The sequence below is a fragment of the Xiphias gladius genome, chromosome 14 (genome assembly GCF_016859285.1).
Source record: "Xiphias gladius isolate SHS-SW01 ecotype Sanya breed wild chromosome 14, ASM1685928v1, whole genome shotgun sequence".
Taxonomy (NCBI): domain Eukaryota; kingdom Metazoa; phylum Chordata; class Actinopteri; order Istiophoriformes; family Xiphiidae; genus Xiphias; species Xiphias gladius.
The window spans coordinates 25,625,510-25,638,691 of record NC_053413.1 but is presented as its reverse complement, the minus strand read 5'-3'; the positions used below and the strand labels follow the sequence as shown (position 1 = coordinate 25,638,691).

At 40.6% G+C, this 13,182-nt stretch overlaps 1 protein-coding gene across 1 annotated transcript in view; it reads left to right on the top strand.

The window, feature by feature from the left end:
* LOC120799458 (receptor-type tyrosine-protein phosphatase N2-like) overlaps positions 1-13,182 on the top strand; it is a 218,019-nt gene that overhangs the window by 26,162 nt on the left and 178,675 nt on the right. The window contains exon 3 of the mRNA XM_040144688.1: positions 11,400-11,513. Within this exon, the coding sequence (XP_040000622.1) occupies positions 11,405-11,513 (109 nt within the window). The 5' untranslated portion in view covers positions 11,400-11,404. The remainder of the gene's footprint in view (positions 1-11,399; positions 11,514-13,182) is intronic.

Here is a 13,182-nt window from a genome sequence, read left to right as displayed (position 1 = left end):
ACAGGCGCAAGAGGAGCAGGGCTAAACTGGCCCATTACCCATCTGTGCCCTGTTGCATGTTTTCTCCTGAACATGCACCACAGCAGTCACAACAGCCGATGGCAAGGGTAGTTGGGGCTAAAAATATCTTCACGACGTCTGAATGTACTGATCGATCACCGTATCGTCGATGTAAACAAGTATTCTCGGACATTTGAATGATTTCTTCCTTTACTGCTCTCAAATGTTGCTTGCTGAGAGTTGATGAAAGCTTTTGAAATTCCTGTTTTCAACTCTCGGGGCAGGGAGTAGCCCGAGGCACAAGATATTTTTGATCGTATCTCGTCATTTCATTTGGTTTTAATCAGGATTGGAGCTGTCCTCAGTCTTTCTGTCAGTGGGTTGCTTCGGTTATATATGAGCAAGAAGTGATGCTTGTAGTATGTAAGTGGAGTGGGGTAGTAAGCGTGAGCTGTGATAAAAGACAGGAGAGTGAAGCAGTAACTGTGTGGGAAAAGACATGGCTTACCTCGAGTATGTGTGTTTGATGGTTTGAGTCTCGCCGTGACTTAAACTAAAGGATAAGGCTGGTGATAGTCTAGATTCTTATTCACGTCAACAAATCCCACGTGAAGACCAAAACCAACTATGGGTTGATTGTATACGTTGCCACAGAGCTGCGTTGTTTCCGTGTTTCACAAAAAAACATTAAAAACACACCAGTGAGCCACACTGCTGCCCTGAGTGACGTGTTCCTTCACTGCCATGAACACACACACACCGTGCCGCTGTCATGCGGGAGCGCCGAATGCGTATCAGTCCCTGGCTGAAAATAGTCCCCAACAAGTGCACTTTTTTCTCCTGTTTGAGTAATGTTTGGAAGAAGTACAGCGGCCAGCTGTTGTGGGGAATTACTGGGCCTTGTTTTTTTTAAAAGAAAACTCTCAATTTGTGACCTGATTTTAAAGATTTGGCTTGGGGCTGTCTTTTCATAGGAATGGTTGACAATAAATGAAGTATAGAATAATGTCAGCCTCTTCCTTTAAAATTTTCTAGCCAAAAAAACTCCTTTTACCCTGGTTAAAAATGAACAATTTTAACTCTCAGTGACACAACGCAGCTGCTATGATCAGTTCTCTTTGCTGGAAGGGTTTTATATTGTGCTGACTTTGAATTAACAACACAAATAATGTCTGCTGCTGTGTTCTTGTTATTCGGAATCACTGAGTCACTCACTAAACTTGCGTTTAGGGAGTTTTTTTTTCTCCTTTGCCTTTCCACACAGTGCTTTTAGTATTAGTATTAGTTTTTTTGGCATATTTTGACTGCACACTCTATACATACAGATAAAGAACTGGCCCGCCTTCATTCTTCGAGGTTTGAGGTCACCGTGTTAAATAGGTGTCACGGTAAAGTCAGCTTTCGTGTTTTGTAATGCTTCAAAACAAAGGTAACTGTTCAATCAAGTGTTAAACGTAAATCTAAGGTAGAGTCAGGGTGCGTTTTATAAGGCATTAAGCTTTACCACCAACATACGAGACTCAGCTTCAGTGACCGTCTGCATTGAGAGATTTCTCAGTGGGGTAACATCACACGAAAACTGTGATGTAGACCGAATATAAAAAAGAACCGGCGGTAAGAGCAGTTTCTTATGCTCCTGCTCTCAAGAGGCACATCGCTAATGGGAGCTTTGGTCAGGATGGAGAGAGAACGCTGAACACTCCAGTGGAGTAAGAAGCCTGAGTGTATTTGTTTAATGATCTCACACAGCCTCCAGAGTCATCGGCATGTTTGCTGTACGCCTGTCTGATTAGACAAATTGGCTGGTGTGGGTGGCGTTATTGATCAAAAGTGTGTGGTTTGACAGTCGTGTGAGGGAAATTCCTGTAACTGCAAGAGCTATTTTGAAACCACGCTTTTGTTACTGAAAGAACGACTGAATGAAAGCAAAATATATTTGGTTTGACCTTTTTTTTTTTTTTTCCATTTTCAGTCATGAGGCAGTAGGACCCCCTTTATACTTTAGATCAGCCTGAGATAAAATAACAAACCAACACAAAACAAAACAAACGGCTACCAAAGCTACCACACTGTATGTGCAGGAGCTGAAAGTTTGTGGGTCAGTGCCGCTGACCCAGTGATCACGTGCTGAGTTTTCTGCTTTTCACAAGTCAGCTTCTGAGGGGTTTTCAGTTTTGGAATAAAATATCAGCTGAGGGTATGGCTAGTGATTGTACGCTCACGGCATTCTGAAAAGTCAGACTAGCTTTTAAGTTGTTTGTTTTGCGATAAAAATCTTTTTAAAGAATTTTTTTAATTTTAGAATTAAAAAAAAGAATTATTCGAAGAAAGGCACAAAAGCCTTAAATGATTATATCCTAAATAGCTTTTTTTTTTTAACCGTGAACTGTTCAATGGTAATATTTTGAGTGATCACCACTGAAGATTTGTACATTTTTACGGGAGCCTGTGTCGGTTTTCCTGTATTTGCAGTTTCTGGTGGCTCTATACTTTTGTCAAATTGACAGAATGATAAGTCAGAATTATAGCTGAGTTTGTCTTGAAAAAGGAGATCATGCTTGTGGTTACCCCACATGCATGATCTCCTTTAAGGACAGTTAAACTGTAAGGTAAGTTTAAAATGTGCTAAAATAAGACTAAAATTAACGCATAGAAAGTTAGAAAACAAAGAATAATTCACTTATCATATAATGTTGGTTTACTTTTGGAGCTGTTTTGTGTGGGGTTGGGTGCAGTTTTAAGTTTTTTTTTTTTTTTACACCAGCATTAATACAATATGTGAGTTTGGTATCATACACAAATTCCTTTGGCATTCAATGGCAAAAAAGGTCATAATCATAATTTCCCAAAGCCCAAGATGGTGTCCTGAGATTGCTTGTTTTGTCTGACTAGAATTCTAAAACCCAAATATGTTCAATTAACAGTGATATAAAACGAAGAAACGCATCGGACTCCTGCATTTGACAAGCTGAATCATTTTTCTTTTACAAAAGTGACTTGGATTATCGAAACAGTTGATTCACTTTCTGTCAGTTGACAGTTGAGTGATATTTAACTGACTGACGTTTAACGGACTAGTTGTTCCAGCTTTAGTCTTGATTATTTCTCAGTTGTTGTTTGTCTTGCAGTTAACGCATCTCGCTTTTCAAACCAACCACTGACTTTCACCGCACACTCGGACACACACCTAGCACACAGCGAGCCCAATAAGCATACGAAGCAGCCAATGTAGCTAATCGTCCATGAGCATTGCTAGCACAAGTGAAATGATGAGAGCCAGAGCAAGTTGGCGACATGTATGAAGGAAACCCTTTACTTTCGAGCCAATGAAAGCAGCCTGAGCCCGGCCAAGCAATGCCAAAAGCCATTGATCTTGTTGAGTGCAGTCTGTGAGGGATGCACTCGTGGTGATCCCCAGAGGCAACAGATCCATTAAGATGTCTTAATCCAGTTCATTAGGCAGGACTGAGTTTTCTGCTTTCAGTCCAGAAATGTACAACAACACTGTATCCAGGAGGAATTCAGCTAATTGTACTCTTTTAAAAACTTTAAAAACTTTTTTAACTGCACCTAACACTGACATACTACTGTACACTTATGTTTCCAGCATACAATAATCTTATTACTAACGCTTTAATATACATTGTGTCCATTGATCATGGATGTTTTGCATTTTTCCAAAGTAAACAGATAACAACTTAAAGCAGCTTTAAAACTAAATTACTATAGCTATGAATAACAATAACTAACTATAACTATGTAACTATAGCTCTAACTAAATAGAATATTTACCTTTAAAAATCCTGATTTTATCTGTGAATTTTCCAAATTCATTTATCAGGCAGTCGTCCAAAGACAATACATCAAATGAAAGAAAGGAGGCGAAATGTGTATTTTCATTGTTTCATTTGATGTCAGCTACACTGAAAGTGTGGCCACTCTTGGTCAAAATTTCCGTTACTGTGAATAGTTAGGTGAGTAGAAGATGAACTGGTTTCCAAAAGGCATAAAGTTAAAGGTGAAACATTCTTTTCAATATTTTAAGCAAGATTAGCGTATTTTTGTTTTGTACAAGTTTAGAATGAAAAAAAGGAAAAGGTTTGGTCACCGCAGATTTGAGCTCTCAGGTAACTTTTACCAAGGCCTCAGACTGTAATGAGCTTGTTAGGGCTTCGGCTTGTTCACGGTCATCGTTAGGAAAAGGCCAAGTGATGCAAATTTCAAAGCTTTATAAATACTCTGCCTCCTCAAACCTTGTCCCAACAATCAGCGGCTATGGGGCTCCTCTAAGCAGCTGCCTGCCACTCTGAATATTAAAATAACTGGTGCCCACAAAGCAGGAGAAGGTCATAAGAAAATGGCAAAGTGTTTTCATGCAGCTGTTTCCTCAGTTCTTGATGTAATTAAGAAATGGCAGTTAACAGGAACGGTGGAGGTCAAGTTGAGGTCTGGAAGACCAAGAAAAAACTCTCGGAGAGAACTGCTCGTATCAAAACCCCCATTTCACTGCAAAAGACCTTCAGGAAGATCCAGCAGACTCTGGAGTGGTGGTTCACTGTTCTACTGTGCAGCGACACCTGCACAAATAGGACCTTCATGGAAGAGTCATCAGAAGAAAACCTTTCCTGCTTCTTCACCACAAAATTCAGCATCAGAAGTTTGTATAGCAACATTTAAACAACCCTGATGCATTTTGGAAACAATCCTGTGGACTGATGAAGTTAAAATAGAACTTTTTTTGCCGTAATAAGAAAAAGAAAAGAACACCTCTGCAACTGTTAAGCACCGGGACGGATCGATCATGCTTTGGCCTTGTGTTGCAGCCGGTGGCACGGAGAACATTTCACTGGTAGAGGGAAGAATGGATTCAGTTAAATACCAGCAAATTCAGAGAGAAACCATGAAGCTGAAGATTAAAAAAAAGATGATGGCTTCTACAACTGGATAATGATCCTAAACACACCTCAAAATCCACAATGGACTACCTCAAGAGGCGCAAGCTGAAGGTTTTGCCATGGCCCTCACAGTCCCCCGACCTAAACCTCATCAAAAATCTGAGGATAGACCCCAGAAGAGCAGGACATGCAAGACGGCCCAAGAATCTCACAGAACTAGAAGCCTTCTGCAGGACGAACGGGCGAAAATCCCCCAAACGAGAACTATACAAGCTGTGATACTTGCCAAAGGGAGTGTTACTAAGTACTGACCATGAATGTTACCCAAACATTTGTGTTCGGCCCTTTTCCTTTTTTGTTATTTTGAAACTGTAAAAGTTATTTTGCTTAAAATATTAAAGAAATGTCTCATCTTTAACTTTATGCCTTTTGGAAATCAGTTCATCTTTTACTCGCTTAACTAATCACAGTAACAGAAATTTTGGCCAGGGGTGCCCAAACCTTTTCAGGCCAGTGTATAATTAAGCTGTGGCTACTGAGAGCAACATCTGGACAGCAGTGCAGGCCCATCTCCTCCATCTTAATACACCCTGTGCTTCTGAGAATGGCCCTTTGAATCCTCGTTCTGCTCTAATCTGAACCATAAATCACAAGAAGACATGTCTGGCTCTGAAATACAGTCCTGTGGTGGTGAGCTGGAATAAACTGTGGAGAAATATATGCATGAAGATATAATTATGAAGTATAATTCAAGATGTTGCTTCTGGGATTCACAGAAATTGTGTTATATGAGAGGCCTGTGGTGCGGTAGTTTACTCAGGGTCTTGCTTTAGTGAGGGTGGGGTTGTTTCAGGTGGCAGCACAGGATGGCCGCTGATCCCTGGGTTGGCGGTTCAACCCCCCCCCCCCAAAACCAAGGTTGCGTGAGGGAGGGCATCTGGCACAAAGGCGCGTGCCAAATCAAACATGCGGATGGTGATCGGCTGTGGCAACTCCTGACGGGAGCAGCCAAAAAGATGACAACGACATTTTACTTCCAGGCACCAGGTTGAATTTGGAGGGAAATCTGTTTTGCGGCATGAACGGGAAGAGACTGATGTTCTGCCAGAGCAAATTAAACAAAGTTTTAGATTTCTTGCTAGTGTCGTGTGATATTACTTGGTTCCTGAGGAGACTAGCATTTGTATGATACGCTAGCCACTGAAGGTAAACTGGATGTATACACATGCTGCTTTTTCTTTTTGATGATGTTGACAGTGAATACTGACCTGCCCTGTTTAACATGAACATTGTTGCTCCTTAATTTCATGGTCTTCCGTCTCGATTGCCAAGTGATCTGGTGCTTCACTTTTACATGGTGATCTGTAGGCTTTAGGTTCAATCTTTAACTTTTTAATGTGTTTTTGCTGCTGAGTCAGTTTGACATCCTGGATATATCCATCAAATGCAAACTGCAGACCCTTCTTTCTGCTTCTCTCTGAAATTGCTTTTTTTTTTTTTTTCTTTCCTGAAATTGCAAAGTTCAATCTTGAAATATGGCTTGAGATTTGCTGCTTCTTTTTTGTCCCCCAGGTTTTTACCCCGGAGCAAATCTGTACAGGAGGCGGTAGTGATTCTGTTTCTTGTTCAAGGGCACTTCAGCACAACAGAACTCGAGGGTAAAACCCTAGTCCTGCTGAGGAACTGTAAAATCTAGGCCACTCTGTCAACCCGGTGTCAAAATAATTTAATTTTAATCTTGGCCATGATACTGTAGCTCTAGATGGGTTTAATTGAGAGGGATAATTCAGATGACATTCCTGGAAGGTACAGAGATGGATTGTATTATGTGCAGTGAAGGGAGAGGCTTGTAATGATTAATTTTCTTTGTCTGTACTCAGATCTAAGGGCTGAGAGGACGAGAAAGGACCACATTTGTTTCTTGGTCTCCCTTTGTCTTTATTTGTCGCGCTATATGATTATTTTTACACCTGCAAAGGTTTTTCATGAAAACTTAAAAATGTACAAAAAGAAGTAAACAATGAAACAATAGTTTCCAGTACAACTGCTGCCTACTAAACAGTGCAGGGGTAACAGAATATGGACAAGACAGCAGGTCTCCACATTTCAGGAAGTTCAAAGCCACTTGAAAAAACCATTCATCTCTATTTTACACATAATTTACTTAGCGAACAAAAAATAGCTTCAAGCAAGCCAAAAACATTTGCAATATTAAGAACATTTATTTAAATCATGTAGTTAGTACTGACTACTAAAATGCCAGCTGTGTTACTCTTCCTCACGAACCCACAGTTCATCTAACGCTTCTGTGCTCGTTTGTAAACAACGGAATATGCATTGAGTGAAACATTACAGAGTAATTACAGGGGTTCAGACCAGCCGCTGGTCATCCTCAGCTGCCCGTTAAATGGAGCTTGCGGTTTGATTGGGACGGCCGCAGTGGGGCAGAGGCTATTTATAGACAGGGGGCCTGAATTACCATGTAGGAGTGCCGTTACGCAACACACACACTCTCCCACATACACGCAGACACAATCACACATGCAGATATGCGGCGGGGGGCGTGCACAAACACGGGAGCACGGAGCCGCAGACGAAACGGCAAACGTTACCATACAAAACACATTCGAAAGTACAAATGTGTACACGCAGGGATCTCTCCTATCATACCCCTATGCCGGCGACAGCCGGGGGGAATTTTCTTCCGATTTGGCACAAACGGTCGCCTGGACTGAAAGACGAACCGATTAATACTCTGGTGGTCAAAGGTCAAAGGTCAAGGTCACGGCGACCTAACAAACCACGGTTTGGGCCGTAACTCAGTAATTCATACGCTGATCATGACAAAATACACTTAATACCTTCACAAAGTCTTCACTGCATATATGACATGAGTCTGGACAGACGTGGATGTAAACTGGAACTTGACTGGTTGGTGGAGGCGTCCAACCGCGAGGTGGTAATCCTAGTTTCTAGTAAAGTTTGCATCGTTTGCACTTTAGCATAAATGATGAATTTCACAACATCGAGGATATTAATAATAATGTAGTCATTTGAACAGAAACACCTCAGTATTAATGCAGTTCAGTGGTGGAAGGTAACTAAATACCTGATCTTAAATTCATTTTTCAGATTATTTTGCTTTACATGCATATCACCATTTTATGCTACTTTAAACGTCTTCTTCACTACATTCCAGAAGCACATATTGCACTTTTTTACTTTAGTTACTAGTTACTTTGAATATTAAGATTTAATCTGCAAAGATCAACTCAGCCGAAACTTAAATATAAAATATGGTGCATTGTTGTAGATTGAACTACCAGTGTATAAAGTACTTAAAATTAGTTTCATCTCCACAATCCGCAAAATTAAAATTTTGCTTTCACATTAATGCACAAGTAATAATGATTAAATAATGAAATATATGATGTATAACGCTCAGACAGGCCATTTTCCCACATCATACTAGTACTGCTACTTTATTCATATTTTAAGTACATTTAGCAGATAACACTAAAGTACAATTGTAAATGCAGGATTTTTACTTGTAACAGAGTATTTTTACCTTGTGGCATTGCTACTTTTACTCAAGCAAAGGATCCGAATACTTCTTGGACCGCGGCCGCACCTGGCCCCCACGAGCCAATGACCTGATGCCCTGGCACTAATTCTGACTATTTGTCCCAAAAATCAGCCCCTCGTTCATCATTGCTGAGATGAAAAATACCCTTTTGAGTGACGAGGTTGAATGAAGACAGACGGTGTTTCCACTGATCTGAGGGCAGATTTGTATGATATTGCTGACATTTCATTGTTAGTGTTTTGCGGATAAACGTGGAGTCAATCTCACTTTGTCGAATCTGAATACAGATTAGGAAGATATTTTTCGGGGGATGATGTCCACGGAGAACACTTTATTGACATGGTGACATGTGAAGACAAAGCTGGATTGTCACTGACTCACTTTGTTGTTGATATCCCCGCTATGCCTCATTCACCGGGAGGATATTTACGATCTTTACGAGACAAACCAAAACGAAATGCGCTGCTTAGTTAAGCCTGCGGCACGTTTTCAAAACCTCATCATGTTTCCCCAGCCTTACACATCAGTCAGAGTGTTTAAAGCTTCATTCTCTCCACCGCTACTGTAGATCAATAAATGCCGCCATTGCTACTAAAACAACTCCGGGTATCGATCGAGCTGTCTGGGACTGCAGGCAGCCGTGATGCGAGCTCTAATTTTAGGTGGGCGTTCGCTTCAGAGTATATTTGGTTGCCCAGAGCGTGCCGCAGGTTTTGCCGCAGTCGCTTGAGCTAGGCTGCACATTTGAGGTGACAAGTTAGCTAACTCTATGCTTTCGACATACATTTGTGAGACCAGATGAATTGCCGAAAAGGTGATGTTTTCTAATCGCAAACCCGATTAGATTTGTTCGTTGTTAGTTTGTCTTTTAACAAATAGCAGATGAATTAACCATGTCTTTGACAACCCACTGTTACTTCTCTCAACATCACTGTGGGTGTCACAGGCGACTTTTGCAGAGCCTCGTGGTAGCTGTGTGAGATTGTGTCGCCTGAAAATCTGCTTTTGTAGAATGAATCTCAGCTAAAATAGTGAGTAAACTTTATTTACTTTACCTTTGTGACTACTTGAACAGAGATCAAAGAGAACAGACAAGAAAAAGCTAAGAAAGCGAGTGAGCTCTAATCAGCCGTTTAAAAATGTGCTCTCGTGTGGCTTCTCGGAGCAATGGCAGCTAAAGTACAAAAGTCTCCCAACTGACGTCAACATTAGTTTAACATTTGCTGAAAAAGAGCGACTCTGGGATTTTACTATAAATATGTGACTTTAGGCAGGGAAACGGTGTTTTCACGTCCATCATTTTTTTGTCTGTGATGAGCCAGAACAAGAACGCATGATCGCTCCTGTGCCGTACATGTAGACACAAACACGTGTCACCACTACAGAAAAATGAAACCTCCCAAAGTTCTGCATCTGCAGCCGATTCAAATAAATAATGTACAATATGCAAATCGAAAGCAGAGTGACATGCAGAGAAGATAAACGGTTCACATCTGGCTCTGTTTGCGCAGTTTATTACTTATTTAATGCTTATTACAGAATAAGTGCACTGTGTTGTCACTTACCCTTGGTGGTGTGAATTCAACAGGCACTGGTGAGCGCTGCTTGAAAATAGTCCTGTTTTTATGTTTGCCCTTTGACTCATCTTTGGAGACACTTTCTCCACCCACCGCTTCATTTTCTGAGACAGCCTCCTACCGGCCTTTCCTACAGCTCACATTAACACTGCCCACTGAGTGGCTTTTTCTAGAAGAATGCATGACTGAGTGAAAAGTCACACTCTCTGGATCTGTGTTCAGCGATAAGAGTTTAAAGAAAGTCCAAAGAGAAGAGTTGGATCTGATTCCGACCGAAGGTGGAAAGTGGAAACTAAAGTTGGACATTGAGCAATGCACCTAAAAGTGTCCTCGTGAAAGATTTATCACGTTTAGCCTTTTAAAGAAATTCTGTTATTTTCAGTGACCTAAGTGTGAAATGCAGAATATAAAAGCAGGTTAGATTCTCGGCTTGAATTGTCTGTCCGTGTGCTCACAGATGGTATGTTTGGGAGGTGTCACTCTGTTCCGGTGAAGGAGGTTTACACCTACGACGTCTCCCCGTCTGTAGTGCAACGCTTCAGGATGCTGCTGGAGAAGCTGTCCAACAGAGGTAAACACACACACACACACACACACACACACACACACACACACACACACACACACTCCTCTCTCATTACCCCACATACGTATATATAGTGTACACACAGCCAAAACTTTAAAACCAGTTACCGGATACTGGATGTATGTATATAAGGCTCTCTAAAATATTCCATCTAAAAAGGGCAAACTCAGATTTTACTCATTGAACTTTGCATTTTGTTATTTAATTATTCGTGGTTCAGCCGAGTCTCTTACAGATTATGTTCACATGCAGATTCCATTCTTCTGCATATTATATTATAGACACTGCATATTCAATTCAGTTCAATACAGTTTTATTTATGTAGCACCAAATCATAACAGAGGTTATCTCAGGGCACTTGTCATGTAGAGCAGGTCTAGACCTATATTGTATTATATTTTTCTACAGGTTTATAGAAAATAACGTCACATTGATTTTACACTTTTTGTCCAAAGCAAGTTACAATGAGTGTATTTAACCTCATGAGTTTTATTTAATTTTTTTTATTAGTCATCAGAAAGTGCCGGGTGGAGCGTTGAGGTTTAGCCTGTAAAGGAGAGTTTTCTGCCAGTGACTCTAATGGGATTTTTCCAGGTCTTATATTTACGTATTTTAGGTGAAAATTAACTCAAAATTATCCCCTTTGAATTAGCCTTTTAAAGAAATTCTGTTATTTTCAGTGACCTAAGTGTGAAATGCAGAATATAAAAGCAGGTTAGATTCTCGGCTTGAATTGTCTGTCCGCTTGCTCACAGATGGTATGTTTGGGAGGTGTCACTCTGTTCCAGTGAAGGAGGTTTACACCTACGACGTCTCCCCGTCTGTAGTGCAACGCTTCAGGATGCTGCTGGAGAAGCTGTCCAACAGAGGTAAACACACACACACACACACACACACACACACACACACACACACACACACACACACTCCTCTCTCATTACCCCACATACGTATATATACTGTACACACAGCCAAAACTTTAAAACCAGTTACCGGATACTGGATGTATGTATATAAGGCTCTCTAAAATATTCCATCTAAAAAGGGCAAACTCAGATTTTAATCATTGAACTTTGCATTTTGTTATTTAATTATTCGTGGTTCAGCCGAGTCTCCTACAAATTATGTTCACATGCAGATTCCATTCTTCTGCATATTATATTATAGACACTGCATATTCAACTCAGTTCAATACAGTTTTATTTATGTAGCACCAAATCATAACAGAGGTTATCTCAGGGCACTTGTCATGTAGAGCAGGTCTAGACCTATATTGTATTATATTTTTCTACAGGTTTATAGAAAATAACGTCACATTGATTTTACACTTGTGTCCAAAGCAAGTTACAATGAGTGTATTTAACCTCATGAGTTTTTATTTAATTTTTTTTATTAGTCATCAGAAAGTGCCGGGTGGAGCGTTGAGGTTTAGCCTGTAAAGGAGAGTTTTCTGCCAGTGACTCTAATGGGATTTTTCCAGGTCTTATATTTACGTATTTTAGGTGAAAATTAACTCAAAATTATCCCCTTTGAATTAGCCTTTTAAAAATAACTTTTCGCATTGCATTGGGTGGTTTCTTAGCCTCGGTTGCATCCATTGCAATCATGGAACGTACAACTTGTCGGGTACATATCTCCTGAATACTCAACCCAGACTTCTAGAAATAATGTTCCTGTACAGCTAATTTGCAACAATTAGTTTGTTTGAAGGAAAAATAACTGCGACCGGTTACATTTTCTGTTAATGTAATGAGGACGGGTTGTTTTACATATTTGCCAAGTCGCAAAAATGTTCACTGACGACGTACTTTTTTTTCCTGCCAAAATATCCGGTCTTGCAGTGTAACATCCATTTGTAGTGACTGTTTAGGCAGCTACAGCAGTTTGTTAAGGTTAGGGAAAGATCAGGGTCTGGTTGAATACAGAAACCGTTCACATTTACATTTAGCAAAAACCACAGTCTTAACAAAACCAAAGGGCTTCTGTTTCCTGAACCGCAGACAGGACGGTGGATGCGAACTCCGGTCCGCGGCGGGATAATAATCCACTCCATCCACCTCCAGGTGACCCTGCTGCTGTTAATAGCTGTAGTGCTTTATTCATTTAACCAAAAAAATAAAATGAAATTAAATTAAAACACTGCCTCTGAGCGTAATCCAGCCAGCTTTGATGAAAATGTGATTCAGCATTCTGTCAAGTAAGTATTCCGTTCATGTTCACCTGTCGTTACATTGTGTTACTATATAAATATTATTCACTTGATTGAATCTTGGCCTGAGATTATTTGACTCGTCTCAAATAAGAATAAGGGCAGTTGCCGACAGTAGTTGCTGAAATCATACGCATCCTAGCTTTGCCTAACGTGAGTGGCCGGCGTACAGGTGTGTCGCGGTCTGACGTTGACTGACGAAGATGGAGAGCGCCAGGATTAGATGGTTTTATCTGAGGTAAACTCATCTTTAATCTTGTTGTGGGGCCGGTGTGAGTTGGCTGCAGCAAAACAGTTGTTGACATTGGAGAATGTGTGTTCGCCATTGC